The sequence below is a fragment of the Acomys russatus genome, chromosome 12 (assembly GCF_903995435.1).
Source record: "Acomys russatus chromosome 12, mAcoRus1.1, whole genome shotgun sequence".
In the NCBI taxonomy this organism is placed as follows: domain Eukaryota; kingdom Metazoa; phylum Chordata; class Mammalia; order Rodentia; family Muridae; genus Acomys; species Acomys russatus.
In genome coordinates this window covers 37,366,564-37,394,214 of record NC_067148.1, presented here as the reverse complement: position 1 = coordinate 37,394,214, position 27,651 = coordinate 37,366,564, and the positions used below count along the sequence as shown (strand labels likewise).

At 45.5% G+C, this 27,651-nt stretch overlaps 1 protein-coding gene across 1 annotated transcript in view; it reads right to left on the bottom strand.

The window, feature by feature from the left end:
- Armc9 (armadillo repeat containing 9) overlaps nucleotides 1-24,049 on the bottom strand; it is a 140,644-nt gene extending 116,595 nt beyond the window's left edge. The window contains exons 1-8 of the mRNA XM_051154240.1: nucleotides 23,945-24,049; nucleotides 21,348-21,435; nucleotides 17,446-17,574; nucleotides 14,653-14,823; nucleotides 13,202-13,357; nucleotides 7,969-8,061; nucleotides 5,876-5,900; nucleotides 1,401-1,558 (exon numbers count right to left, since the gene is read on the bottom strand). Of these exons, the coding sequence (XP_051010197.1) occupies nucleotides 1,401-1,558; nucleotides 5,876-5,900; nucleotides 7,969-8,061; nucleotides 13,202-13,357; nucleotides 14,653-14,823; nucleotides 17,446-17,574; nucleotides 21,348-21,398 (783 nt within the window). The 5' untranslated portion in view covers nucleotides 21,399-21,435; nucleotides 23,945-24,049. The remainder of the gene's footprint in view (nucleotides 1-1,400; nucleotides 1,559-5,875; nucleotides 5,901-7,968; nucleotides 8,062-13,201; nucleotides 13,358-14,652; nucleotides 14,824-17,445; nucleotides 17,575-21,347; nucleotides 21,436-23,944) is intronic.
- Nucleotides 24,050-27,651: the final 3,602 nt, after the last annotated feature.

Below are 27,651 nucleotides of genomic sequence, written 5' to 3'. Positions count from 1 at the left end.
AGATCTGCTAATGGGTCATCTTTATGGTGGAATCATGCACAAGCATTTGCTGAATGGGGTGAAAGGCATTCGTTGATTCCATTTCTTTACTAATGTGCTAAAAGAAGGAAGGAAGGAAGGAAGGAAGGAAGGAAGGAAGGAAGGAAAGAAAGAAGGAAGCATGGCCATGGGCAAAGACCATCAACACATTGATACACAGGGGAAAAATAGCAAGTTTCAGAGGAGTGATGGGTCATATGATCACAACTAAACCTGAGAATATTGGGTGCATGTGTCTGCACTTACAAGCTTGCATACATGCACACAAATGTACATACACAAGAGCATGTTAGCATCCATGTCCAAAAGGGGGGTGGAAAGCATGGCAAGGCCACTGTGTGGTTCTCTGCACTGTTCCAACCTTGCATCATAAGCACGTTTCTAGAGGAGCTATGGGCTGCAGAGATGGCGGCAGTTACGAGCACTTGCTGCTCTCTCCCAGAGGACCCAAGTTCAGTACCCAGCACCCACATCAGGGAGCTCACAAGTGTCTGGAACTCCAGCTCCATGGCACTGAGGCCTCTCTTAGTGCCTTTGTAGGCACCAGGCATGCACATGATAAGCACACACGCAAGCAAAATACCTATACATATATGATCTAAATTAGAATTAAAAAAAAAAAAAAGAAAAAAAATAGAATTAAAAAAAAGAATGCAGGCTGGAGAGATGGCTCAGAGGTTAAGAGCACTGGCTGCTCTTCCAGGGGTCCTGAGTTCCATCCCAAGCAACCACATGGTGGCTCATAACCATCTACAATGTGATCTGATGCCCTCTTCTGGCCTGCAACATACATGCAGGCAGAGCACTGTATACATAATAAATACATCTTTAAAAAAAAAAAAAAGAATGCATCCTTCATGCTTTGCCCATCTTTTTTTTTTTTAGATTTATGTATTTGTATGTGTTTATGTGCTGTGATCAAAGGTGTGTGCCACTACTCTAGGCCCATAAATAAAACTTTAAAACAAACAAACAAAAGAATAAGGCAGAAGCTGAAGAGCGTGTACTTAGAAGACAGGTAAGACACTGTGGTAGCACAGTTGCTGCACACCAGCCTTTTGAAATATAGAGTAGGAGGGCTGGAGAGATGGCTCAGAGGTTAAGAGCACTGACTGCTCTAGCAGAGGACCCGGGTTCAATTCCCAGCACCCACATGGCAGCTCACAACTGTAACTTCTGCTTCTGGGATCCGACGCCCTCATACAGATATATCTGCAGGCTAAACACCAATGTACATATAAAAAAATTAAGTTATTTAAAAAAAAAAAAAAGAAATTCAGAGTAGGAGACCCACAGCAATGCAGCCCAGGCTCCGTGCATTTTCTCTGAAGCAGAAATCTACACAGAGGGGTGTTCCTTACCATCTTGCCGCTGACTGTGGCCTCTAGAGAGTCCACCAGCTCAGCCGTGACTCCGATGAGGTTGTGGTAGTCAGCCTGGATCTTATTGTAGCGCTTCAGGTAGGTCATGGCCCGGCGCTCGGCCTCCACCAGCTGCTGGTGCAGCTGCTGCAGCATTTCTAGAAAGACAGTGTACACTGAAGCCAAACGCAAGGACAGCAGCAGCAGCAGCCCAGAAACCAAGTCCCCGTGCTGTTCTCCAAGGCTACCAAGCCATCCACCATGATACTTGGCAGGGCTGCAGAAGTGGACGATAAGAAAGAAATCTGACAACATGTGCTGGCAAGGATGTGGGGGGTATGTGAGCTCGGGCAGCAATTATGAAAAGCAGAATAGAGGACCCCTGGAAAGTTCACATGACCAAGCAATGCCACTCCTGGGCACACACCCCACGGACTCTTTGTCCCACTGCAGAAATATCTGCACATACATGTTACTCCATTCACAGTAGCCTAGATGTCCCTGAGCACACGAGTGGCTAATGGAAATGTGACCCACATACACAGTGGCAGCAACAGAGCTGTGGGTTGAAGGTATATTTTCACAAGTGGCTGGCAAGACTCAAATGCTCAATCGTGTTTAAGGGTGTCAGCTATTGCTGGGCACGGTGGTGCCACGTGCCTTTAATCCCAGCACTTGGGAGGCAGAGACAGGTGGATCTCTACATTTAAGTCCAGCTTGGCTAACATAGTAAGACAGCCTCAAACAAACAAACAAAACAAACAAAAAAACCAACAACAAGAACAACGAAGAGTGCCAGCCATGTTTGGACATCAGAATATTGATGTAGGCCTCCCAAGCTGGGGGCTGGCTGGACCTGACTCATTGGAGGCCAAGCCAACAGTGGTAAGACCAGCTGAGATTTCCCGGTTGTACCCTTGTAGTGGGCAGAGAAACCTCGGGTGCTCCATGGCTGTGTTCCAGCTATGCGGCAGCCTAGTAGTGACCGCCACACATTCTAGGTTGACTCTGTGAAGACAATCTATACTCCTTCTCCTCCATGGAGGTTTGGCAAGACCTATCCACTCTGTGCCTTGAGTGAGGGAGCACAGCAGAACCAGTCACACATCTGGAACCACTGGGCTGGGGGTATGCAAGAGAAACTGGCACTAAAATACAGGGCTGCTGACTACACTATACCTGGTGGGGGCAGGAACTGGAGGAGGCTAGGGAAATGAGAAATCTTAAAATGCTATCAGCAGAGTTGCAGTTTACCAAGTTTAACACGTGAGTCAGGTAGGGCTTCCAAGCAAACACAATTACAGCCGGCACACCTGGCAGAACATGGCACTTTTTAACCCAATCTGCAATGAGACTCAAGAGTAAAAAGCTATATCTTGCTTGGTAAAGAAATTAGCTCTAATAAAGAGAAGTTTAACTGTGTCTTGGCCCTTTGTCTAAAGTCATGTCAAAGGGAATAGTTAACAGGCCTGGAGAACATCTCAGAAACCTGCTTGGCTACCCTACTCGTCACAGACGCAGAGATATAAAGTGGTTTCAAAGACCTTTCATAAAAGAACAAATGGGAGCCCAGCTGGTGCTACAGCCAAGACTCTGTCAAAACAAAATAAAACAACAACAATAAAACTATAATATGTGTGTGTGTGTGTGTGTGTGTGTGTGTGTGTGTGTGTGTGTGTGTAAAAATATATATGGCCTTGGGATTTCTGTGGTCAGACAGCTAGGCACTGCAGATGACTGAAACTCAAATTCTAATAGTTCTGGGTATGTCCATTTTTCTTTCTTTCTTTTCTTTTCTTTTTTTTTTTTTTTTTTAAGATTATTATTAAATATGTACAGTGCTCTGCCTGTATTACACCTGCAGGCCAAAAGAGGGCACTAGATGGTTGGGAGCCACCATGTAGTTGCTGGGAATCAAACTCAAGACCTCTGGAACAGCAGTCAGTGCTCTTAAGCGCTGAGCCATCTCTCCAGCCTCAGACTGAAACTCAAATTCTAACGGTCCCAGGTATGTTTTATACTGACAGCAGAAATCAGTGTCATCCACAGGAAGCTTTACAGGAGCATGTAGGAGTTATAGTCACGGCAGCTTCCGTCAAGGTTTCAAAGGAAAGCCTATGAGGCTAAGCAGTGTGCTGAGGTTGGAGGCCGTACAAGCAGGCCCCAGTGAGGCAGTGTACTGTAAAGCCCTCGTAGTGACACTGAAGCCACAGGAAGAGAGGGGTGGCAGCAGTGTACAGCATCTGCCTAACAGAACTGAGGCCAGCCTGAGCAATACTGCAACAAGCAAGCCTCTGGGGACGCTCAGAGTCAGGATGTACAATTTCATTGCAAGGAAGTCATTTGTAGTGAGAATTTGGGGATGTTCGTTTCTTTAAAAACACAGAAATATAGCTGGGCATGGTGTTGCACACTAATCTCAGCACTCAGGAATCAGGAGCAGGCAGATAGATCTCTGAGTTCAAGGCCAGCCTGGTCTACAGAGTGAGTTCCAGGACAGCTAAAGCTACAGAGAAGCCCTGCCTCAAAAATCCACAAAAACAAACAAACAAAAACCCACAAAAATATTATAAGACTATGTTTTTATTTTAGTCCCAGGTGTGGGGCTATGGGGCTGCTTTGCAGCCGCTAACTATGCTTTGCCTCATGCTCTAGCAGGGGCTAGGTTTTGCCAGCTGCAGATAGTTTCTTTGGTTGTGTGACACTTGAATTCTGGGGATTTTTCAGAGGGTATATAAATGCTAGGGTCTGAGAGAGTGGTGGGTTGTTGGTTGCTGTTGACTTCCTCTGTCCTTTTTTCTCTCCTATCTAGTATTAGGAACTTGAAAGGGGGAAGGAAAGGGGGAAGAAGTGTAGAAGAAAGAAGAACCCACAAAATAGCAAAAGCCAGCTACAGGCATTATCTTTGGGGCCAGTGGTTATAATCCAACAGTTTGAATGAGCTGTCTCCCTAAGATCCATCTGTTAAAAACTTAGTCCACAGGGTAGTGCTAATGAGAGGAAGCAGAAACTTCAGGAAGTACCCAGCATATCTTTGCTTTGCTTCCTGGTTCATGACACAGCAGTGTGTTCTACCACGTCACTGACCATTAACTTCAGGGGCCCTCACCAGAGGCCCAAATGAACCAGGCTGCCTGAGATTGGACTGCAGCCCCAAGAACTGCGAACTAAATCCACACTTCTGGTTTATAAGTTAACTGCCTCCAATACTGATTTCACTTTGATGATGTAAAGATGGCTAACACACCAGGCAACCAAGAACAAAACATTCAAATCTCCTTGTCTTATGCTACAAAACTCTCCATGTGTCACAGCTAAATGGTTACTGGTTTCCCAACTCCCTTGTAAGCTGAATTAAGTAATTTACTAATATTTCCTTTCTTTAAAAAAAAATGTAGGCCAGACGTGGTGGCACACGCCTTTAATCCCAGCACAGAAGCAGCTGTATCTGTGAGTCCGAGGCCAGACTGATGCACAAAGCGAGTCCAGGGCAGCCAAGGCTACACAGAGAAACCCTGTCTTGATAACACAAAACAACAACAACAAAAAGTGCTGGTGCTGGAGATACAGGTTCAGAGGTTGGGAACACTGCTCATCCAGAGGACCCAGATACAATTCTCAGCACCCACACTGCAGCTCACTACCATCTGTGACTCCAGTTCCCGAGGATATGGGGTCCTCTTCTGGCATCTGAGAGAAACAGGCACACATGTGGTACATAGACCACATGGAGGCAAAACAGCTATACACGTAAAATAAAAATAATCTTTTTTAATTCTCTTAACCAAAGCATAGAAAAGCCAGGACAGGAAGTTCTCAAATCCTGGCATTGATCTTCTTGGAAAAGGGCAGTGTTGCTGTTTTATGAACCAAATTTTCACGTACGAAAACTCCATCTGCTGGGAGCCACTTCCCAACTACTAAAGGCATTTCCAAAACAGAGTATCTAAGACAAGACCAAGGCACAGCAACTGAGGCCATAGTTTATTGGAAGATGAAACACTCTGGTAGGAATTACTGTCCATGGGGGGGAGGGGGAATACCATTCTATGTAAACATTCAAGACTGGAATTACTTTCAATGTTTAAAAAAATGGAAATGCTGTCTAAAAATGGCCCAGCACCTGACAAGTTGGAGGTAAAAGCTGAGTTATTAAAATAATTTCCCTGCCCGACGCTGGCTGTGTGCTCCCACTGAGACAACACAGGTCCTTCCCTCAGGGCTGTGGCTTGGCTGGCTCCCCGTGCCTCCATTTCTCAGTTATGTAACATGGTGGACAGGCTGACACACTAGCCACCCGTAAGGAGGGCCTCAAGGAACTGCACAGAGCAGGGTCACAGGCACTCTGTAAATATTTAGACTTTGAAAGCCCTCATTTGCCAAGTCCACAAATTCTCTTCATCTCTGTTTCTTGTCACAGCTTAGAAGCTGAGCTGGCAACACTGTTCATGAAAGCTGGAATCAAGATGATTTACCTTTGCTACTCGGTCCATTCTCTTTCTGGGTGAGAAAGCAGCTCAGGAAAACAGGGCCCTGGGGCACAGAGCTCCGGGGCCTGACGTTGTCAGGCTGTTAGAGAAAGGCCCGGGCGCTGATGGAAGGCTCCGCTCAAGGCAGGGAGGCCAGCTTCAAAGGTCGCTGTGAGCAGCCGGACGGTTCTCCTGCCGCTTAGTCACTGCCACCGTTCACTCCACCGCAGCGACCTCCACATGGCTGCAGAATTCCCACAGCCTCCACACTGCCTGTGTGCCCCTAACAAAGGCCTTTGCCCTGCTGGCAAACCCTTCCCATGTGCCTCTCTGCACTCATAATTCAGAGACTGTCCCGGCAGCTCTAAAGCATCAGCCCAAGGACACAGACTAGGCGAGGACAGTGGCTAAGGCTGCACCTGACGCTGGCTGCAAGGCGTCCAATCCTATCTCCCATGCCATGCCTTTCACTTATCTTACGAGCTCCTTCCTTCGCTGCTGACAGCTCTGTGCACACATTCTGTGCACACATTCTGTACAGGGCCTATTTAAAGTGACTTTCTGTGCATTCCAAGTTATACAACCAGCACTACATCACCTTTTCCCTCTCTTTTCCTTTCCATTTATTTTATTCCAGGCTGGGGACCAGGCCCAGGCCTTATGCACATCTTCCAGCTTTGGACAGATACTTGTGCAAAAAGAGAAAACACACGTCTTGCACAGTAACAACCATTGGGAAGTCAGTCTCCGCTGGGGGACAGCTGCTGTTCTAGGAATGGTCTCCATTTAGTGCTGTGACACTGTCCCTCTGTGCTCTCAAGTGTCCTCAGTGGAATTAGAGCATGATAGTGGCTGTACAGCTGTGTCCAGTTGCTAAAAACAATCAATGAATCTGACATTTACAAGGGGCAAACTTTACAGTATATAAAATATGCAAGACAGTTGCTTTAAAAGGAGTCTGGAGGGCTGGGGAGATTGCTCTGGGGTTAAGAGCACTGTCTGCTCTTCCAGAGGTCCTGAGTTCAATTCCCAGCAACCACATAGTGGCCCACAACCATCTATAATATGACTGATGCCCTCTCTGGCATCTAAGTGTACATGCAAATAGAGCACTCATATGCATAAAATAAATAAATCTTAAAAAAAAAATAAAAGTCTGGATTTGAATGACAAATCCAACTAATAGGAACTTCCAGGCATCCCAAACAATGCAAAGGCCTTTTGCAAGGGAACAATTCTTCCAAGGAGATCTTTCTCAACAGCAAGATTTTGTTTTTTTCTTTTTTCCCTACCAAAGCATTCTCTAGGCTTGGTGACACCAAAATGAGAGCACAGAGCTGGAAAGATGGCTCAACCGTTAAGAGCACTTGTTTCCCATGCAGAGGGCCTGGGTTCAGATCCCAGCACCCATGTCAAGTGACACAATCTCCTGACACTCCAGCTTTAGGGCTTTGAAGACACGGTGCACGCCTGTAATCCTAGCACTCGGGAGGCAGGGGCAGGCGGATCGCTGTGAGTTCCAGGCCAGCCTGGTCTACAAAGGGACTCCAGAACAGCCAAGGCTAACACAGAGAAACCCTGTCTCAAAAAACCAAAAGCCAAAAACCAAAAAAAAAAGAAAGAAAAAAGAAAAAAAGAAGACACCTGTACTACACACATACACATACACACACACTTCAAAATAAAACAAATACATCTTTCAAAAAATAAAATAAAGGGGGCTAGAGAGATGGCTCAGAGGTTCAGAACACTGCTCATCCAAAGGTCCGGAGTTCAATTCCCAGCAACCACATGGTGGCTCACAACAATCTATAATGAGATGTGGTGTCCTCTTCTGGTGTGCATGTGTACATGCAGAACACTGTATACGTAATAAATAAATCTAAAAATAAATAAAGAAAATAAGACCATAGCCAAGTCTCGGAAATCCAATGGCATGAAGGTCAGCCCCTTCCAGGTCACGGCACAGCCTCCTCAGATGCTTCCTTTACTTCCTAAGTGCGAACACAGCAGATCTGCAACCACTTGCCCATCTGAGGCGCCCAAGGCCTGTGCCACTGTTATAGGACTCAGAGGTCCCACTCATTTCAAAAGGATACATAGATGGTTAAAAGCTTTGGCGTGTTACTGGCTTTAAAAATTAAAGCTAAAAACTTTTCCAGCTTCAGCTTTAACTCTGGAGTCCAAGAATCCTGAAGAAAAAACAAATACAATGTCAGCTCACTAATTAGCAACACTACCACCAAAGCTACAGGTGTTGGGTCAAACAGCCCTGTCAGTTACAGAAACCAAACAGGAAGTGTCCTGCCAGGATGGAGAAGAGCATGGAAAACAGGTTTTCCGACATGTGACTGATTCATTTATAAGTAATTCAAGGACCCGCAGAAGGACAAATAACTTGCACATGACTGAAATATTTCATGTGATTTAAACACAAGTATGATAGCTGGCCTTATTAGGCAGAATACCAAAATAAATTCAGTGCAGTCTAGCCATGCATGCCACGGTAGACATGACGCAGACAACTATCTCTTAACAACTCCCAAAGAAAGAGAAGCACTTCTAGACCTCATTTAGACGAGAAGAAAGATGTTGTGCCTACCACCTTTGTCATGGCAAGCACTGTGATGCAATTGTAGTTTACTCTACCCTTGAAATTAAGTTAACAACTTTAATTAATTAACATTAATTAAAGGAAATAACATTAATTAAAGGAAAAAATGATAGAAATTGTGAAAGAAAAAGTATGACACCAAACCATTATCACCCGACTTTACATGTGCTGAGGGTTTTTTGCTATGTTACTCAGGCTGGCACTGAACTTCTGACTCTCATGAGTGCTGGGAAAATAGGCAGGCTCCTCCGTATCTGGCTTAAACAGAACACTATTCCTAATAACAAACTTTGGGGGATAACTTTATTTCTGTTCTTCAAATAAAAGTAAAATAAAGGAGCCAAGCATGGTAGTGCACGCCTTTAGTCCCAGCACTCAGGAGGCAGAGGCAAAAGGATTGCTGTGAGTTCGAGGCCAGCCTGCAAGTCCAGGACAGCCAAGGATACACAGAGAAACCCTGTCTCGAAAAACCAAAACCAAAATAAGATAAAAACATCTCCCACTTATGAACCACAAAAAGGCACCTACCCACCAAAATCCACACCCAGCCCCTTCCAGGCCCGCCCACAGCCCCCCTCTCTAGGACTAATCCACACCCAGCCCCTTCCAGGCCCGCCCACAGCCCCCCTCTCCAGGACTAATCCACACCCAGCCCCTTCCAGGCCCGCCCACAGTCCCCCTCTCCAGGACGGCTCCCTTCCTTCTCCCCTTCATTCTACTCCCTATGGCATCTGGTTTTTGGACACAATGCTGACAGATAAAAAGAAGAAAATTCCTATATTTTCAAAATATCTTTAAATTCTCTGATGCTGCAAGATTTGAAACTGTAGTGTTTGGCCTGGGGAGATGGCTCAGTGGTTAAGAGCACTGGCTGTTCTCCTACAGGACCCAGGTTCAATTCCCAGGACCTTCATGGCAGCTCATAGCTGCCTGTGACTGCACTTCCAGTAGATACAGTACCCTCACACAGATATATATATATAGGCAAAACACCAATGCACATAAAAATAAATCTTTTTTTAAAAATGTAATGTATACTATTATGGTCTGTACTGTTCCCCAAAAGTCATACTGAAACCATTGGGACATAAAGCCTGGGGATAGGACGATGGCAATCATCAGATGTATGCACACTGGACAGGTTGAGCCCTTCATTAGTGCCACTATGCCTAAACAAAAAGGGAGCTCACACACAGACACTGGGGAGATGGCCAGAGAGCTGTGCACACAAGCCAAGAACCACCTGGGGCCATTGGAAGCTGGAGGAAAAAGGAAGGACACTCCTCTCTAGAGCTTATAGAGGGAGCACAGCAGCCCAGATGTGGTCTTGGGTATCTGGATCCCCAACCTCGCTGTTGGTGGTCCAGCTTTGCCCTAGGAAAGCAGCAGGGCTTCAGCTCTGTCCATTCAACCATCTGAGGAGTCTCAAAAAGAGGGTGCTGAGGCGGCCAGTGTACATCAAGACAGTTTTGTTTGTTACTCCTGATGTGTAATACACATGTGAGCAAGGAACACGCATGCCACAGCGTGCAGGTCAGAGGACAACTTTCAGGAGGCAGGTCTCCCCTTCCACCTTGGTGAGGCAGCTCTGTGCTGACCTGAGAGCTTCTGAGCAATTCTCCTGCCTCCACGCTTTTCTCACTACAGGAATGCTGAGATCAGATGGTAGTAATCACGTTTTTGAGAGACCCAGGGTTCAAAACCAGGTTGTCCTGCTTGTACAACAAGCACTTTTACCAGCAGAGGCATCTCACCAGTCGAGGTGAGAATCTGGCTTAGGTGGCAGAGGACTTGTCTAACATACAAGAAACACCGGACTTAGTTCTCAGTACCTCATAAAACTGGCCATGGTGGTGCATGACTGCAATCCCAGCACTCAGGGCATGGTGGCGCACGCCTTTAATCCCAGCACTCAGAGGCAGGTGGATCACAATAAATTCAATGCCAGTCTGGTCTACAAAGTGAGCCCAGGACAAGCCAAGGCTAGACAGAGAAACCCTGTCTCAAAAAACAAACAAACAAAAAAGGAGGTAGGAGGATCAACGTCATCACAGCTATGTTGAGTTCATGGCCAGTCGGAGCTACATGAGACCCTGTCTCACAAAACCAAAAACACGTATTTGGGACCCGAGACTCCCAGTCAAGTTGTCCTGGTGTTGGTTACTATTTCATATAACCAACAAACAGCTATTTTCCACTCGACCATCTCTCCAACAGTGTTCCTGCAACGGACACGGATAGGCTGGAATACAAACTCTCCAGGCGTAAGGCCTCATTTCTCCTTGACTGTTCTTTTTATTGTTTTCAGCTTTGAGAAGAACACTTTGAGTCTGAGGAGCACTTGATCCCACACTTTCAGAGACAAGTGTGAGGGGCCAGGAGAAGAGCCAGGTGGCACTCATGAACAGTCTGGGAAAAGCCTCTCATCCTCTTTCTCAATTTCTCCCTGTCAGAACACAGGCTTCAAAGTACACTCGTGGCTGCCCGACTGTCATCCAGCATTAAATGCTCTCATCCTTCTAAATCTTCAGTGGAACCCTAACGCACGGCAGGACTACTATGGATGTGAGGACTGGGCCCAGGGCTCCCCCATGGCCTTTCCCCCACTCTCCCCTGCAGGGCCTGCAAACTTCACTTCTCCCCAGCCCCTTGGTGACTGATCTAGGGTGCTCAGCATGCTAAGCACTAACCACTGAGTTGCACCTCCAGCTTCTTGTACTTTTTGTTTTGGTTTTTGTTTTTCGAGACAAGAGTTTCTCAGTTACACAGAGTCCTGGCTGTCTTGGACTCTCTTTGTAGACCAGGCTGGCCTCGAACTTACAGTGATCTGCCCACCTCTGCCTCCCAGTGCTGGGATTAAAGGGGTGCACCACCATGCCTCACAGCTTCTTGCACTTTTGAGATACTAGAATCTCATTAAATTGCCCAGGCTGGCCTTAAACTTCCTGCCTTAGTCTCCCTAGTAGCTGGAATTACAGTCTGTACCACCCGTTTTTCGGGACAGAGTTTCTCTGTAGCCTGTTCAGGCTGGCCTCTGCCTCCCAAGTGCTGGGGTAGCCTTCCATCTCTTTAGATCTTTACTAATTAAGCTTACTTAACTCAACCCCAGCAGGAACAGGCACTCAGAAACATTCCTTGAGATAATTACAGGCATCCTCAGTATTTTGCAGGAGGGTATTCTCTGACAAACTGAGTATACAGAGGACACATTGAGATTTCTACAAAGAAACTCATTAGCTGGACTGGTGACGTCCATTTTTTACAATGTTCATATTATTTATTTTTTGTGAATGTATGTGTGTTTGTGTATGTGTCCAAGGAGGTGAGAGATGTGTTAGCTCCTTGAAGCTGCAGTTCCTGGGAGTATGAGTTGTCTGATGTGGATGCTGGATCTCAAAAAAAAAAAAAAAAAAAAAAAAAAAGACATGCAGGATATAATGAGAAGAGTCATGGACAATGGATCAGGTGTCCAGAAGAAATGATAAGAGAACTGCAGAGAGGGAATATATGAAGAAATATAAGCTGTTCCAAGACATAAGGCATCAAATCAAGGAGGCTCAATAAATCCAAAATGAAATCAGAAATTTGACCATAGACCCACTAAAGTGAAATTATACAATCTCAAATGCAAAGGAAAAAAATAGAGGTAACCTCTCAACAGACAAGTTACTCCAAAACAGCAGAAAGGGCAACAGCAGAGGTGCAGGTTAGCTGGGCTTAAACACCAGCGAGTCGTCTCTCCAGCTCTTATAAAGTATAAACAGTATGGCAGGCTAGCATATTTTCAAACCGTCAGCTTAAGTTAATAGGCCTTAGTGTTGACAACAACTAAGTCCCATATTACAGCATAAGGAAAGTTTGTTCAAACAAATGATCTGAGCGCTGTGTTAAAGTGAAATGTAAGAGCGGCTGCTTGGCTGGAGGTAGGGGCAGCTCAAGGCAGTTCTTAGAAATGACTGATGCAAAAACGATGCTCCTTGATGGTGCTGATGGCCATTATAACTATGCACATGTTGAGACTGATGGACCTGCACCTGTGCAGAGTCAATTTTCCTATGTGATGTTTGATGTGTGTGCGTGGGTGCCTACACATGCATGCGCATCCAAAAAGTACTTTTGGCCAGGCATGGTGTCACATGCATGCCTTTAATCCCAGTACTTGAGAGGCAGAGGCAGGTGGATCTCTGTGAGTTCAAAACAACCCTAGTCTACAAAGCAAGTCTAGGACAGCCAGCAATGTTACACAGAGAAACCCTGTCTTGAAAAACCTAAAATAATATAATAATAATAATAATAATAACAACAACAACAACCACAACAACTACTTTTGTTTACTTTGCTAACTGTAAAGGAATCATTCTCTCTGGGCTCGGGCCTGGCCTTCAGAAGCGTGCATCAATGTGTGGTTCAGGTCACAGGTTATACATCCCTATTATTTCATTCTGAGACAACTCAACTTCCTTCTGCATCTCCCTCCTGATATCTAACTGGCCTGGCTTCTATGTCTTGCTTCATCCCTTCCAGGCTACAGATATGTGCCAGGACATACAACACAGCTCGTACAGGATGATAACACACCACCAGCCATTTGATAGAGTAACTATATGCATTCGGCTACCGTAACATAGTAATGAGGATGGACCTTAGGTCCTTTAAAGCATCATCCAGAAAGCACCAATGAGGCCCAGGTTCTGACAAGTCCCACAGCAGCTGCTCACCTGGAAGAGCTCTTTAAACGAGGGGTGCACCATAGGATTGGGCACAAAGGGGAGGGCATAGAAGGGAAGAAACTCCGTGGTCTGGCTCAGGGCGGCCCCTTTTGTCTCCAGGTAGGTTTTGAAATAAGAAATCCTCTCATCTAGCTCCTGTTTGTCCTAGAAGAAGAAGACATGTTCAGGGTCTCTGGCTTGGGACTCAGTCCTCCTGTTGACCCCGTCCACTCTGAGAAAGTCCCTGGGTCTCAGTCACGTCACTAGCATTGCCCCACCTGGCCGGCAGGGACATCGCTCCAGTGTCTAATGTCACTTTAGATAGGAATGCCAGAGACCAATGCACACTTCACATGCTCTTTTACCATTTTCTCGTGTCCTTACAAAGCTTCATAAACATCATTTTCGATGTCAGAACCGACCACCTGTCTATAATTCTCCGTTGTGAGATGGGCCCACGCTTCTGTTTTCCAGACACATAAACATTTGCCTGCATTCCCATGTCTCTAAAGGGGAGCGCAGCATCTTTGTCGGTCCCTGAAACAGAAGTGCACTCCTGCCCTTCATGAAGCTAAGGACTGACGGTGACCACATCACGGTTCCACATACAACCCAAATCAAGTGAAGACACTGAGCCTCCAGAGCGGTACTTTTCTCCTCCACCCCACAGATCCCACCTTCCTCTTCTTGAGAACACACCTCACTCAGCCTGCGCCATGAGGTCCTCTTCTGAGTACTCGGCTTAGAAAATAGGTCACACTGACTTTTGTATTACACCAAAATAAAAAAATCGCTTAAGCAGAAATAAAATGGAACAAAACAGCAAGTACTGAAGAAAGTCAGACCCTCCGGACACGGGTCACAGAGGAACAGCCTTCCAAGAATGGCTACTCCATGGTACTGTGATGCCACTTCCTCACCACTGCCCCTCCACTGGTATCCCCATGTTCCAGTGAGTTCCCACGGGAGCTCAAGGCAGTGTTACAAGAGTGATTTCATGCCAGCGCTCTGTCCTTTGCTGTTTTGTCTATAATTGAAGGGCCATCTACCACAGGCACTCGACACTCCAGCCCTCTGCTTCCTTTTCCACATCTCCAGCCCATCCAGGAAAAGGCAGCAGCTAAACTCAAGCCTCGTGGCCCCTCCTCAGGACTCCTCTACTCCCTGCATTTAAATGTATGGCCTAGGTCTTCTCCTAGCTACAGCACGTAACCCAATAGCGCAAACTCACTGTGATGAGTCTCTAAGACTCAGCCATCTGAGGTGTTTAAAAGGAAAACAATTTAACTTTGATCACAGAAAGTACAAAATTCCATATAAATTAGGAAATAAACTTCTGAAGATGAAGCAAAAAAAAATCATGTATTGGGACATAAGAAGCAACGTGGTAATATGGTCACAAAACTAAACGAATGCTTCCTTGAAATTCGCAAAGTGATCCAAACCCTAAGCCAGCCTACCGGCCTGCCTCCGGAGTACTTCAGGAGATAGATGGCGAAATGGATATGAAGGTAGAATTCCAGCTTCTGGGCCAGGGAGTCAGTGTCTCTGAGGGAGCGGGGAACGTGGCCCTCCCACAAGTCAAAGAACACCTTCTGGTCTCCACTGTCGAACGCTGCCACCAGATCCTTCTGTGGAGAAGACATAACAAGAATCCTAGTCAAGGGGCTGGAGAGATGGCTCAGTGGTCAAGAGCACTGTCTGTTCTTTCAAAGGACCCAGGTTCAATTCCCAGCACCCACATGACAGCTCACAAATGTCTATAATTCAAGTTCCAAGGGATCTGACACCCTCACTCCAATGTACATGAAATAAAATTAAAAAAAAAAAAAAAAAGAATCTTAGTCAAAGCCAGGTGTGGTGGTACACACCTTACTCGCAGCACTCATGAGGCAGAGGGAGGTGGTGAGGCCAACCTGGTCTACAAAGCAAGTCCAGGACAGTCCTGTCTCAAGAAAAAAAAAATCCTAGTCAAACAAGATGCTCCCCACCACCTACCAATGCTACATACTTACACACTCCTGCCCAGAGGCTCCTTCGGCAATACCCAGCCTGGACTCTGACAGCATGAAACACTAATGCCTTCTAAATAGACAGGGTTCTGAGGCCGGACAACATGGGCATGTGACTGTCCTCAAGTCTCCCTGTGAGGACCATAAACATCCTGTGGTGGAGAGCTGCCTTACCCTGAGCTATGGCTATCCATCCATTCACTACCAACCCACAACTGGTTTTTGTTTTTGTTTTTGTTTTTTGTCTTGTTTTGTTTTTTGAGACAAGGTTTCTCTTGTAGTCCTGGCTGTCCTCCATTCACTTTGTAGACTAAACCAGCCTTGGAAAAGCTGAGGGCAGCCTGTTGGCCACTGTGGATGGGGGCTGCCAGAACAAAGCACAGGCAGCCGGGCAGTACCCCAACAGACTGGGGGACCTGGTCAGAGGCTCCTCGTTCGCTTTCTTGTGAATGAAGAATACAATGGTGAAGTGACTCTGCCCGGGACATGTTGCTGGGCTGGGCTCAGCCCTGTGCACCCCTCTCCTCAGTTCCCCTGCAAATCCTGCCAGCCACTCAGGAGGTTGAAGTGAGTGTAGACTTTTTCTTTTTGTCTTTTTCTTTTCTTTTCTTTTCTTTCTTTTGTTTGTTTTTTGAGATAGGGTTTCTCTGTATAGCCCTGGCTGTCCTGGAACTCACTCTATAGACCAAGCTGACCTCCAACTCAGAGATCTGCCTGCCTCTGCTCCCTCTAAGTGCTGGAATTAAAGACCTGCGCAAGCCACCACGCCTGGCTGAGTGCACAATTATCTAAGGCTCAGAGTCATGAGTTTTTAAAAAAATATGTCTTAGCAGACTCTACATACCAAATGGTCCATGTACAGTTTATTCTAGAATCTATATTTATAAACCAGAAACTACAAACCTTTGCAATGTCACTACCATCACACTGATATCTAGGAATGGTCCTTGCTTTAAAATAACCTCTATACATAAAACAGTCCACTGTTACTATGGTCACAAACTGATCCTCTGTTAGCCAGAGTCACCAAGATAAGTGTGCATACACACCACCACCAATCATGGAAAGCCACTGTGCTGGAACTGGGCCTAAGAACGGCAGCATAAGGCAACCAACAGTAGACTTTGCTTAACCACTATCCAAGACATTTTTGTTATTTGAGTTTCTAAAAAATATTTTAATTACATCTATTTAGAGACTTGTGTATGTACATACATGTGCATACGTGTGGTATGTTTGCACGTGTCATACTGTGTATGTGAAGGCCAAAAGACAACTTTTGGAAGTTGGCTCTCCCACCATGTGTTCATAAGAATCAAACTCAGGACCTCAGGGTTGGGAACAAGTGAGCCATCTTTCTAGACCAGTTTTTGGCTAGATTTCCTCATCTTGATTTCCTGATTTTCCTGCCTTAGCCTCCGGAGAGCTGGGAATAGAGCGTGCGCCACCATTCTCCTCTTCTGCTCCAAGGACTTTTTTGTTGTTGTTGTTTGTTTTGTTTTGTTTTGAGACAGGGTTTCTCTGTGTAGCCCTGGCTGTCCTGGACTCACTTTGTAGACCAGGTTGGCCTCGAACTCACATAGATCTGCCTGCCTCTGCCTCCCAAGTGCTGGGATTAAAGGCAAGTGCCACCTCCCCTGGCTCCAAGGACTTTTATATGGGAAATCTGTCTTTGGGGCACTATGATGGAGTGGCATATGTCATAGTATAATAATATACAGTGTTATCTAATAGCTGTTGACTGGATAACCAAAAACAAAGATAAATAAATATTAAATACACATAAACACCAGAAAAGAGCATGTAAGCAAGGATAGATAAAACTGGCATCCTTTACATTATTGGAGAGAATACAGATTTTACTTTATGCATATGGAGTTTTGCCTGCATGCATGTCTGTGCCCCATGTGCAAGCCCGGTACCTGCAAAAGCCAAAGAGGATGCCCGATCCCTTGGAACTGGATTTACACATGGTTATGACCCACCGTGTGTGTGCCAGGGATTGAACCTGGACCCTCTGGAAGAGCAGCCAGCGCTCTTAACTGCTGAGCCATCTCTCCAGCCCTCTCTGTTGTTTATTTTGATAGCAACCACTCTAATGCGTTTGAAGTATGAAACCTTGTGGTTCATGGTGCATTCTTCTGATAGTTTTGAGTCTATTTTTATCTAACTTGAAAGAACTTGCAATTCTCTGACTGTCACAAGCATCTTCACAGAGCTGAAGACAAGGCACAGTCTTACCTGGATTAGCAGCGACTTGGAGCCCTTCTTTAATGATCCACCTACAGTTTTACAAACTGGCTTTCCTTTTACTTTGCATTCTTTTGAAAATGTCTTCAAAGTATCTTCAAATTCAGCAAAATCTAAATACTGGGATAGAGAACATAATTCAGGAACAATAAATAAAGAAAGAAATAAATGAAACCCAAATATTCCAATTAAACAATTTGAACAAATGGTCAAATGACCTGAACATACATCTCACTAATGCAGACATACAAAAGGCCAACAGGAATATGCTTAAAGCCACTCCCACAGGAGTATCTACCATCAAAAAGACAACCTCTGGAGATGCCCAGCACATGATACTCTTGCAGAGGACCCAAGTTTAAAAGCCAGCAGCACCATCAGGAGGCTCACAGCTTCCTGTGTAACTGCAGCTCCAGAGGATCCAACACCTTCTTCTGGCCTCCACTGGCACCTGCACTCGAATGCACATACATGTGCACAAACACATAAATCATAAAACACGTCTTCAAAAGGACAAAAGTGAACAGTGACAAAGGAAGTAGAGGAGAGGGAACCTTCTATACTGTTAGTGGCAATGGAGACCAACATAGCTATAAATGGACAACAACTGGAAGTTTCTCAAAAAACTAGGAGAGGCTAGCCTGGTCTACAAAGTGAGTCCAAGACAGCCAAGGCTATACAGAGAAACCCTGTCTTGAAAAGCAAAGCAAAACAAAACAAAAAGAGAATAACAAGAATGTATTACATACATTTATGCAACTATCAAATAGCAAGTCACTCAACAAAAAGTCTGAACTATACTATGATCCAGCAATCCCACTTTTGGGTATATAGAGAAGAAAATAAAATTGATTTTTAAGAGTGATATCTGCACATGAGCATTTCTACCACATTATTCAAAACAGCCAAGACATGGGATAAACTTAAATATCCACCAACAGATAAGTAGGTAAGAAATTGTACATATTAAAATAGTATGGCCTTACAAATCCTGACACTGGTAACACAGGTGGCATTGTGGGGCAGAGACTACATGAAATAGGCCAGGCAGAGAAAGACAAATACTGCACATACATGTGGAATCTAAACAGTCACACTCATGGAAGCAGACAGCACAATGGTAGTTGCCAGGGGCTAAGAAAATATTTTGGTCCAAGGATAAATTTCAGCTATGCAAAGTGAGTAACGCCTGTGAGCTAACAGTCAATATGATGACTGTGGTTATTAACACTATGGAGCACATTTGGAATTTGCTAGGAGAATTGATTTTAAATGTTCTTAACACAGAGGAAGGAAAAAAGGATGAAAGGAAACAAGAGACAGGTGTACTTAATGAGCTCGATCGGGTGATCACCTCAGCAGGTCAGCCAATACAAACATTGAAACATCAAGCCATAGCCAGGCATGGTGGTGCGCGCCGTTAAAATCCCAGCACTCAAAACAAAACAAAACGAAACAAAAATAAATAAATAAATAAAATCCCAGCACTCAGGGAGGCCAGAGGCAGGCGAATCACTGTGAGTTCGAGGCCAGCCTGGTCTACAGAGTGAGTTCAGGACAGCCAGGGCTACACAGAGAAACCCTGTCTCAGAAAGCAAAAACAAACAAACAAAGAAAGAAACATCAAGCCATAAACATGCATCCCTCTGTCAATCACACTTATAGAAAACAGGTGGCCACAGATTCAGGATAAAAGTGAAACATCTCCTGGGCTGAAGCTACAGGTTAGGAGCCACCATACTTGGGTTCTGAGAACCGAATCTGGGGCTTCTGCATGAGCAATATGTACTCTTAGGCACTGAGCCCTCTCTACAGACCCATCATTTTATTATTAATAGAAAACTGAAGTGATGCAATCTGAAGAAATCAAGTGATCGGCAGAGGTCTACAGCTTTTGGTTTACTAGGATCCTATTTGAAATAGAATTAGAAATAATGCTTCGCTAACAGGAGACTATAAAGCATTAAAAATGGAAAATATTATGCCGGTCATGGTGGCGCACACCTGTAATCCTAGCACTCAGGGAGGCAGAGGCAGGTGGATCTCTGTGAGCGCAAGGCCAGCCTGGTCTACAAAGCCAGTCCAGGACAGCCAAGGCTACACAGAGAAACCCTGTCTCAAAAACCAAAAAAAAAAAAAAAAAAAAAAAAAACCAAACCAAAACAAAAAATAAAAACCAAAGGGAAATGTCCTCACTCTCTCTCAAGAACAGTGCTCTAATGCTGTTCTTCACACATATCCTTTCAGTTGGCACCAGTCGGATGTGTTCCACATATTCTAGGGTGTGGCTGGGTCCCCTGGCCCTGCCCACAGTCCTGGTGGTGCCAGCTACAGCACTTTATTCACGATCAACAACGAACAAAGCTGCCTGTACAAAGTAGACGCCCCTCTTCCCTCCACTGACCCCCGAGGCATAACTGACAGCTTACTCACAGAGGCCAGCATCCATCTTCAGCCCTACACCTCAGAAGGCCTGCCTGAATCCTGCTCTTCCCAAGCTCTCAGAGTAGCAAATCGAAGGGGCTGAGAGCTAACAGAGGTTATTCCAGGTCTATGGCACATGGCTGTGATCCTCGCACTGGGGAGCCAGAGGCGGGAGGAGAGAAGTCTCAAGGTTGTCTTTGGCTACCTATCAAGTTCAAGGCTATCCTGGGCTGCATGAGCCCCAATCAAACACAACAGACTCAGGCTAGCACCAGTGAAATGAAAAATCATGTAATGATTTAAAAAAAAAGAATACAAAACAGAAAAAATGTGTTGCAGCTTACAATCTATTTATATATTCATTTACTTACTTAATTTGTTTTGATAACAGGGTCTCTGTATAAAGTCCAGACTGACCTGCTAGAGCCTCTCAAGTGCTAGATTACATGTATAAACTTGCTACATTTTAAAGATATACTTATGTTTATTTTATGTGTGTAGGCAGCTTGTCTGTGTATATATAAATACACCACATGCACAAGGCACCCACAAAGCCAGAAGACTATATCAAATCCTTTGAAACTGGAATTATAGATGGCTGTTGGCCACCATGTGGATTCTAGGAACCAAACTTGTGTCCTCTGGAAGAACAGTCAGTGCTTTTAACCACCAAGCCATTCTTGCTACATTTTAATTTTGTTTTTAAAGATTTATTCAAGCCAGACAGTGGTGGCGCATGCTTTTAATCCCAGCACTTGGAAGGTAGAGGAAGGCAGATCTCTGAGTTCCAGGCCAGCCTGGTCTACAGAGTAAGTTCCAGGACAGCCAAGGCTACACAGAGAAACCCTGTCTCAAAAAAACCAAAAAAACAAACAAACAAAACAAATAAAGATTTATTCATTTTTATCTTTGTGTATATGAGTGTTTTGCCTACATGTATGAGTCTATGCATCACATCCATGCCTGGTATACACAGAAGTCAAAAGAGAGCACTGGATTCCTTGAGATAGAATTACCAATGGCTGTAATTTGCTATGTGTGCACTAAGAATCAAACCTGTGTCCTCTTAACCTCTGAGCCATCTCTTCAGTCTCATTACATTTTAAAATACATATTTTGGGGACCTGAGTTCCAATCCCAGCATCCTCAAAAGGTGGCTCACAAATGCCTCCAGGTGATCTAATGCCTCTCTCTGGCCTCCAGAAAACTCACACATATGATGCAAACAGCCATACATACATAGATACATACATAATCCTTTTTTTGTTTTGTGTTTTGTTTTTTCAAGACAAGGTTTCTCTGTGTAGCCTTGGCTGTCCTGGACTAACTTTGTAGATCAGGCTGGCCTCGAACTCACAACGATCCGCCTGCCTCTGCATTCCGAGTACTGGGATTAAAATCGTGTGCCACCACCGGCTGGATTAAATAATCTTTTTTAAAAATGCTTTTTGGTGACTTGTGTTTCATACCTCTTTCACCAGTCCAAGTAATTCAGATTCATGGGCCAGAATATCCCCCATAGTGAATTGTTACTGGCAGTTCTCATAGCAGAAATCTCTACAAGACAAAAACATAAGACAAAGGTTAATTTCAACCACCTGAGAAATCACAAGGGGGTGGCTGTGGTAGACAGAGTACAGGGTCCACAGACAGGCAGACACACAGTAATCCCTAGAACCTGTGACTATGGGGCAATGGGAGGTCACGTGACTAGTGGGATGTAAACATGCAGGTGGCATTAAGACAAGTAATCAGCTGTCTTTTAATCCCAGAGATAAGCCTGGATGACTAGTTCAGCTAAGAAAGGCAAGAGGACCAGTGTCAGAGTGACAAGATGCAGAAATATAGACCCATCACTACAGGCTTCGAAGATAGAGGGGTGGTAACGAGTCAAGGAGGTGAGGCAGGAACTGGGAGGCAGGGCACACTGTAGCTGGTCCTGAAAGAAACAGGCTACCAAGGCCAGGGTTTGGCATATGGATCGAGTCCCCTTAGTAGAGATCCAAGCAGATACTCTGTGTGTGAATGCACCTGACATGCTCAGTGTAGGCTTCTAGCCTTCAGGACACTAAGCGTGCACTACTCAAGCCACCAAGTTCATGGGAACCAGCAACAGTGGAAAACACAAGAGCTGAGCTGTAGCTCTGCTGGTAGAGTGACTAGCAGGCGTAAAGCCCTCTAGGACCTCATAAACTAGGGCCTCATAAACTGGGTGTGGTGGCACACACACCTGCAATCCCACCACATGGGCAGTGTTTCTAGGATCCTACAGCTGAAGTAGACTCCGTAGGCCCATCTCTCCAAGCCTTTTGTAGCTTTCCATCTGCTGACTTGAACCACAATGGCCACCAGGCACTCCCAGCTTACAGGGAAGCTCACTGATGCCCACAATATATCCTGCCCTCCAAGAGTGGCATGTGCACAGTTCTGTCTGTCTTGATGCTCTTTCCTGCAAACATCTAAAGGTACCCACCCAGAAAGACTTGCAGAACATCAGGCCCACCACTCCCGGGCCAGATGTTGAAATCTCCCAGGTAAATACAGAAGCAAGGAGGGAGATTTCTATAAGAAAGAGGGCTGTCGGGAATTGGAGAGATGGCTCAGAGGCTGGGAGCACTGGCTGCTCCTCTAGAGGACCTGGGTTTAATTCCTAGCACCCACATGACAGCTTACAACTGTCTGTAGCTCCAGATTTAGGAAATCCATGAAAATAGGCATGCATGAGGTGATAGGCATGCATGTGGCACACACATATATGTGAGCAGGCAAAATTACCCATACATATAAAATAAATAACTCTTTTTTTAAAAAGAAAGCAGGCCGAAAGCCTGGTGTGGTGGCATGTGCACGCCTTTAATCCCAGCGCTTGGGAGGCAGAAGCAGGCAGATCTCAGGCCAGTATGGTCTTCAGAGTTCTGGGACAGCAAGGGTTATACAGAAAAACCAAAAAAAAAAAAAATGGGCTGGAGAGATGGCTCTGAGGTTAAGAGCACTGACTTCTCTTCCAGGGGTCCTGAGTTCAATTCCCAGCAACCACATGGTGGCTCATAGCCATCTATAATGTAATCTGATGCCCTGTTCTGGCCTGTAGGTGTACATGCAGGCAGAGCACTGTATACATAATAAATTAATCTAAGAAGAGAAGAAAAACCAAATAAATAGATAGATAAATTAAGTGTTAAATTTTAAAGCAGGCTGAGCAAGACAGAGGGAGCAAGCCAGTACGCAGCACTCTTCCATGGCCTCTGCATCAGCTCCTGCCTCCAGGTTCCTGCCCTGACTTCCTTTGATGAACAGTAATGTGGAATAGTAAGCAAAATGCGCCCTTTTCCTCCCTCTGTTGCTTTTGGTCAAACTGTTTCATCCCAGCAATAAGAATTCTAACTGGGACAGTGCCCCCACCTCATGAGCCACCAAACTCACAGACACTCCAGAAAGTGACAAAGCTGGAATTAATTCTGTGCTGATATTGCAGGTGATTATGCAGGAGTTGGTTCTCTCCTTCCAATATATGAGTCTGGGGTTCCAACACAGGTCTTCAGGCTTGGTCAGCAAGTGCATCCTATCGCTCGTGAGTTCATGTCCCTTATGTCAATTAATTTACTACAAACAGCCTAAGGAAGCTGTTCATAGTGTTTTGGCATGCGGTGACAACTTCTGCATTGCCATCTCCAAGAGATTTAGGCCTACAGCTGGCCGAATAAGGAGAAGATGAATTTGTACTGCAAGTACCATGCTTCCACTTAGCTTCAGTAAAGTCTGAGCTTGATCTGGGTGCTGGGAGGGAAGACTACTAATGAAAACTACGGGGAGAGAGGGACCTAAATGCCTCAGGCCACGGGATCGCGCTGCCAAAGCTCAGCAACACAACCAAGGACCACTCCAAGTGCGCCAAAGCGCAGCAGAGCTAGGGACTCCTCGGGGAAGCAACGGACCTATGCTTTGGAGGCGCAGGCGGCGGCCTCAGGCCCTGGCCCGATAGGAACCAGGACAGACAAGGCGAGCCATCCACGCGGGGCTCCGAAGCCTGCGCCACGGGCCCAGCCACAAGGAGGGCCGCGCTTACCTGCTGCCGGGCTGTGCTTTCTCTCCTCTAGACTGCCAGCTCTCCCGCCGTCACCACGGCAACAGCCACCGCTACTCGGGGTCACGTGAAGTGACGCTGCCAATCACGTAGGGCGAACACCCGCGCGGCGCCTCCTGGGAAGGGAAGGTGGGCGGCACCAGAATTGGTCCGTGGCTGACGTGAGGGCTTATAGTACTGTGGAGAGCTGGGGGGGGGGGGGCACGTGTGTGTGTGTCTTTAGTTGAGTCTGCGGAATAATGATAACTCAGATCTGCCTGTTTAAGAACCGAGCACCTCGGCCTGGAGAGGTAGCTCAGAGGTTAAGAACACTGGCTGTTCTTTTCAAAAGTCCTGAATTCATTCCCAGCAACCTCATGGTGGTTCACAACCATCGATAATGAGAGCGAGACCCCCTTCTGGCCTGCGGCTATACATGCAGATAGACGACTGTATACATAACAATAAATAACTAAATCATTTTTTAAAAAAATCAGAGCACCTCCCAGCACTCCGGAGGCAGAGGCAGGCAGTCTACAAAGCGAGTTCAAGACAGCCAAGGCTATACACAGAAACCCAATCTTGAAAAACCCGAAAAAAATAAAAATAAAAAGATCCGAGCACCACACTTCCACTTACAGCCAAGCCTTCCAGGGATTATTAGAGACATTTGTGTCTTTTCCATGTGAATTTTGTCCGTGTCCGTAAAACAAAACAAAAACGGAGGTTAAAGGTGGTTTCATCTAAGCCCAGGCCTACGTAGGGACCAGGAGTGTGCATTAAATAGCACTCATTAAGTAGCCCAGCCTACTGCCCTGGGTGTACTCAGAGCTACTCTAGACCAAACTCAGTACTGAAGGCAAGAGAAAACCCTTCCCCTCCCCTCGGAGTGCTCAGAGTAGAAGTCTCTATGTCCACATTTCAGGCCTTCTAAAAGTGGGAGACTCCCAAGGCTGTCCAGAGGGCTTGGAGTATGGAAGTGACCTCACCTTTAAAGAAGCCCTAGCATGGACTGAGGCCCCACCTCATGAATTCTCTGCTTGTCAGTGCTTTTGTGACTTAGAATGTCTTTAAAGCAATGCTATATTCAACAGGAAGAGAGTACTGTGTCCTATGTCCTGTCCAAGTACTGTGGCTTGAAAATAACTTTCCCTGGATGTAGTCTCAGTTAACAATGGTTATCAGTATAACTGTGTGGGAGGGGTTGGCAGATGAAATATAGGACAGACAATTAAGTTTCAGATAACTTTGTCATGAATATATCCGCAATATTGCTGTATTTTATTGTGCTGGAATTATATTTTTATTTGCTAAATACACAACCATATTTGTGCCCAGCATCATATTAAGTGAGCCACATAGATTCTTTTTATTTTTAGTAAGATTTTATTTATTATGTATACAATGTTGTATCTGCATGTACACCTGAACACCAGAAGAGGGCACCAGATCTCATAATAGATGGTTCTGAGCCACCATGTAGTTGCTGGGAATTGAACTCAGGACCTCTGGAAGAGCAGCCAGTGCTCTTAACCTCTGAGCCATCTCTCCAGCCCACCACATAGATTCTTATTCTCTCTTGTGTCTATGGGCCATCCCATACATAAATAAAAATAAACGAATAAAAATATACTTTGTTTTGTTTTGTTTTTTTGAGACAGGGTTTCTTTGTGTAAAAGTCTTGGCTGTCGAGGAACTCACTCTATAGATCAGGCTGGCCTTGAACTCAAAGATCTGCATGCCTCTGCCTCCCAAGTGCTGGGATTTAAGGCGTGTGCTACCACTGCCCAGCAATAAATGAATTTTTAATTAAAAAGATGTATGTAAAAGGGAGGGGAGGATTCCTCAGAGCTCACAGAACCCAGAAGAGCAAACCTAAGCCAGGTATTTGTGCCTCTGAGCTCTGGCCAACAATAAAAACACCACCAGGGAGTAGAGGGATGGCTCAATCGGTAAGCTGCCTGCTGCAGAAGCGTGAAGGTCTGAGGTCAGCTCCCCGGGACCCACATAAGAGCCAGGTCTGCTGGTGTGCCCCTGTAACCCCAGGGGCTAGAGTCTAGAGTCATTGCAGTGGTGGGGGGTGGAGAGCAGAGAAAGGTAGATTCCCTAGAGTTCATTGGCCAACCAGTCTAACCAACTTGATGAGTTCCAGGTTCAGTGAGGGACCCTATTGATAAAAAATACAATGAAGAGCTATCAAAGAAGGAACTTTTATATTCACCATTTTAGCTTCCACTTTCACTTGAAAGGACACACACACACCTACACACACATGTACACAGGCCACACACATACCCAAGCAAACAGGTGGAACCCTCCAGAATTTTTTTTTTTTTTTCTCTTCTGGATGCATTTGCCTGGCTGCTGGGATTTGCTCACTGTGTCAAGTACCCCTCTCCGGTTTGGTAACTATGGATTCTGGGTAATCTGACAACAACCATGTTGAGTTATAGCTGTCATGATCACCCTGAGTAATCCTGGTTGGTTCCCCACAAATAGTTTCTCAGCATACCATAAATAGCCAAATCCATGAGAGATTGTTATGTGGGAGTGGAGGACTAGACCCGGGTGCCAGGAATTCGCCTGGCTCTTTGATGTTAGCTTGAGATAAACCAGGTGCATTCCAGCTTGAATGAAGTCATTTTTGTCCTGACTGCTGTATAAAGCCCCATAGTTTGCCCCAAATGTTGGCGGTCTGCCGGGTCTCTCTCCAAGGCATGCTTCTCTCAGTAAATCTCCAGTAAATCGAACCACGCACATCCTTGGATCAGTCTGCTGTATTCTCCTGGCACAGGGCACCTTGGGACGGCTCTCAAACTCTGGGACTGAGTTGTTGCAGAACATACTCAATTCATCTCCTCCCTGACCACAGAGATAAGCAGATGGTCCAAACTGAACTAAATGTGCTCCATCCCTCTGGCCACAGTAATTGGTCCAGAATGATCACGTGACGTGTTTGAACAAATCCAAACAGAGCCAGTAGCCATTTTTCCCAGGGATTTTTCTCTAGAAGTGTGACCACGCCCTCTGTAAAATGGCACCCAGGGAAGCCTCCGGTCACGTTCTTCACCACATGGGAAAGCCTGAGAAAATTAAACCATCACCTAGGCTGGGATCTGAAGAAGCAGCCTGCCTCCATCTTAGGCTTAAAAGCCATCTTAGAGTAAAAACAAACTAGGTTCAATCCTATTTAGGACTAAACCTCTGTTTCTCAAGGAATGGGCTCTGCCACACCTGTAACCCTAACTACAAACGGTTCTGTACTGCATGTTCCAGGGATGGAAATCATGTCTTTGCCTCAAAAAGGTTTTGTTTATAACCATCTTGCAACCCCACCTTGGTTTCAAAAGGTTATATGACCACCTATGAGTATCTTGTTATGACTACCCATTGTCGTGACTACTTTGTTATGCCCACCTGGCAAACACGTCTTTGTTTCAGAAGGTCATGAGGACTAATTTGTTATGCTTATGTTCTGCTCCTGTAACCACACCTCTTTCACCTGCCAAATCTCTCATTTGGAAACTCCCTACCTTTGAGCTGTAAAAACCTTGCCTTCCTCACATCCAAAGCTGACCTCTCAATCCCTGCCCTAGGGGAAGGCAGTCAGCGAGCACAAATAACAAAGCTTGCTTTAGTTATTTTGGGTATGATGATTGGGGTCTGTGGTCTCTCCCATCTTTGGGATTAACAGGTCACTGGTCCTAGAC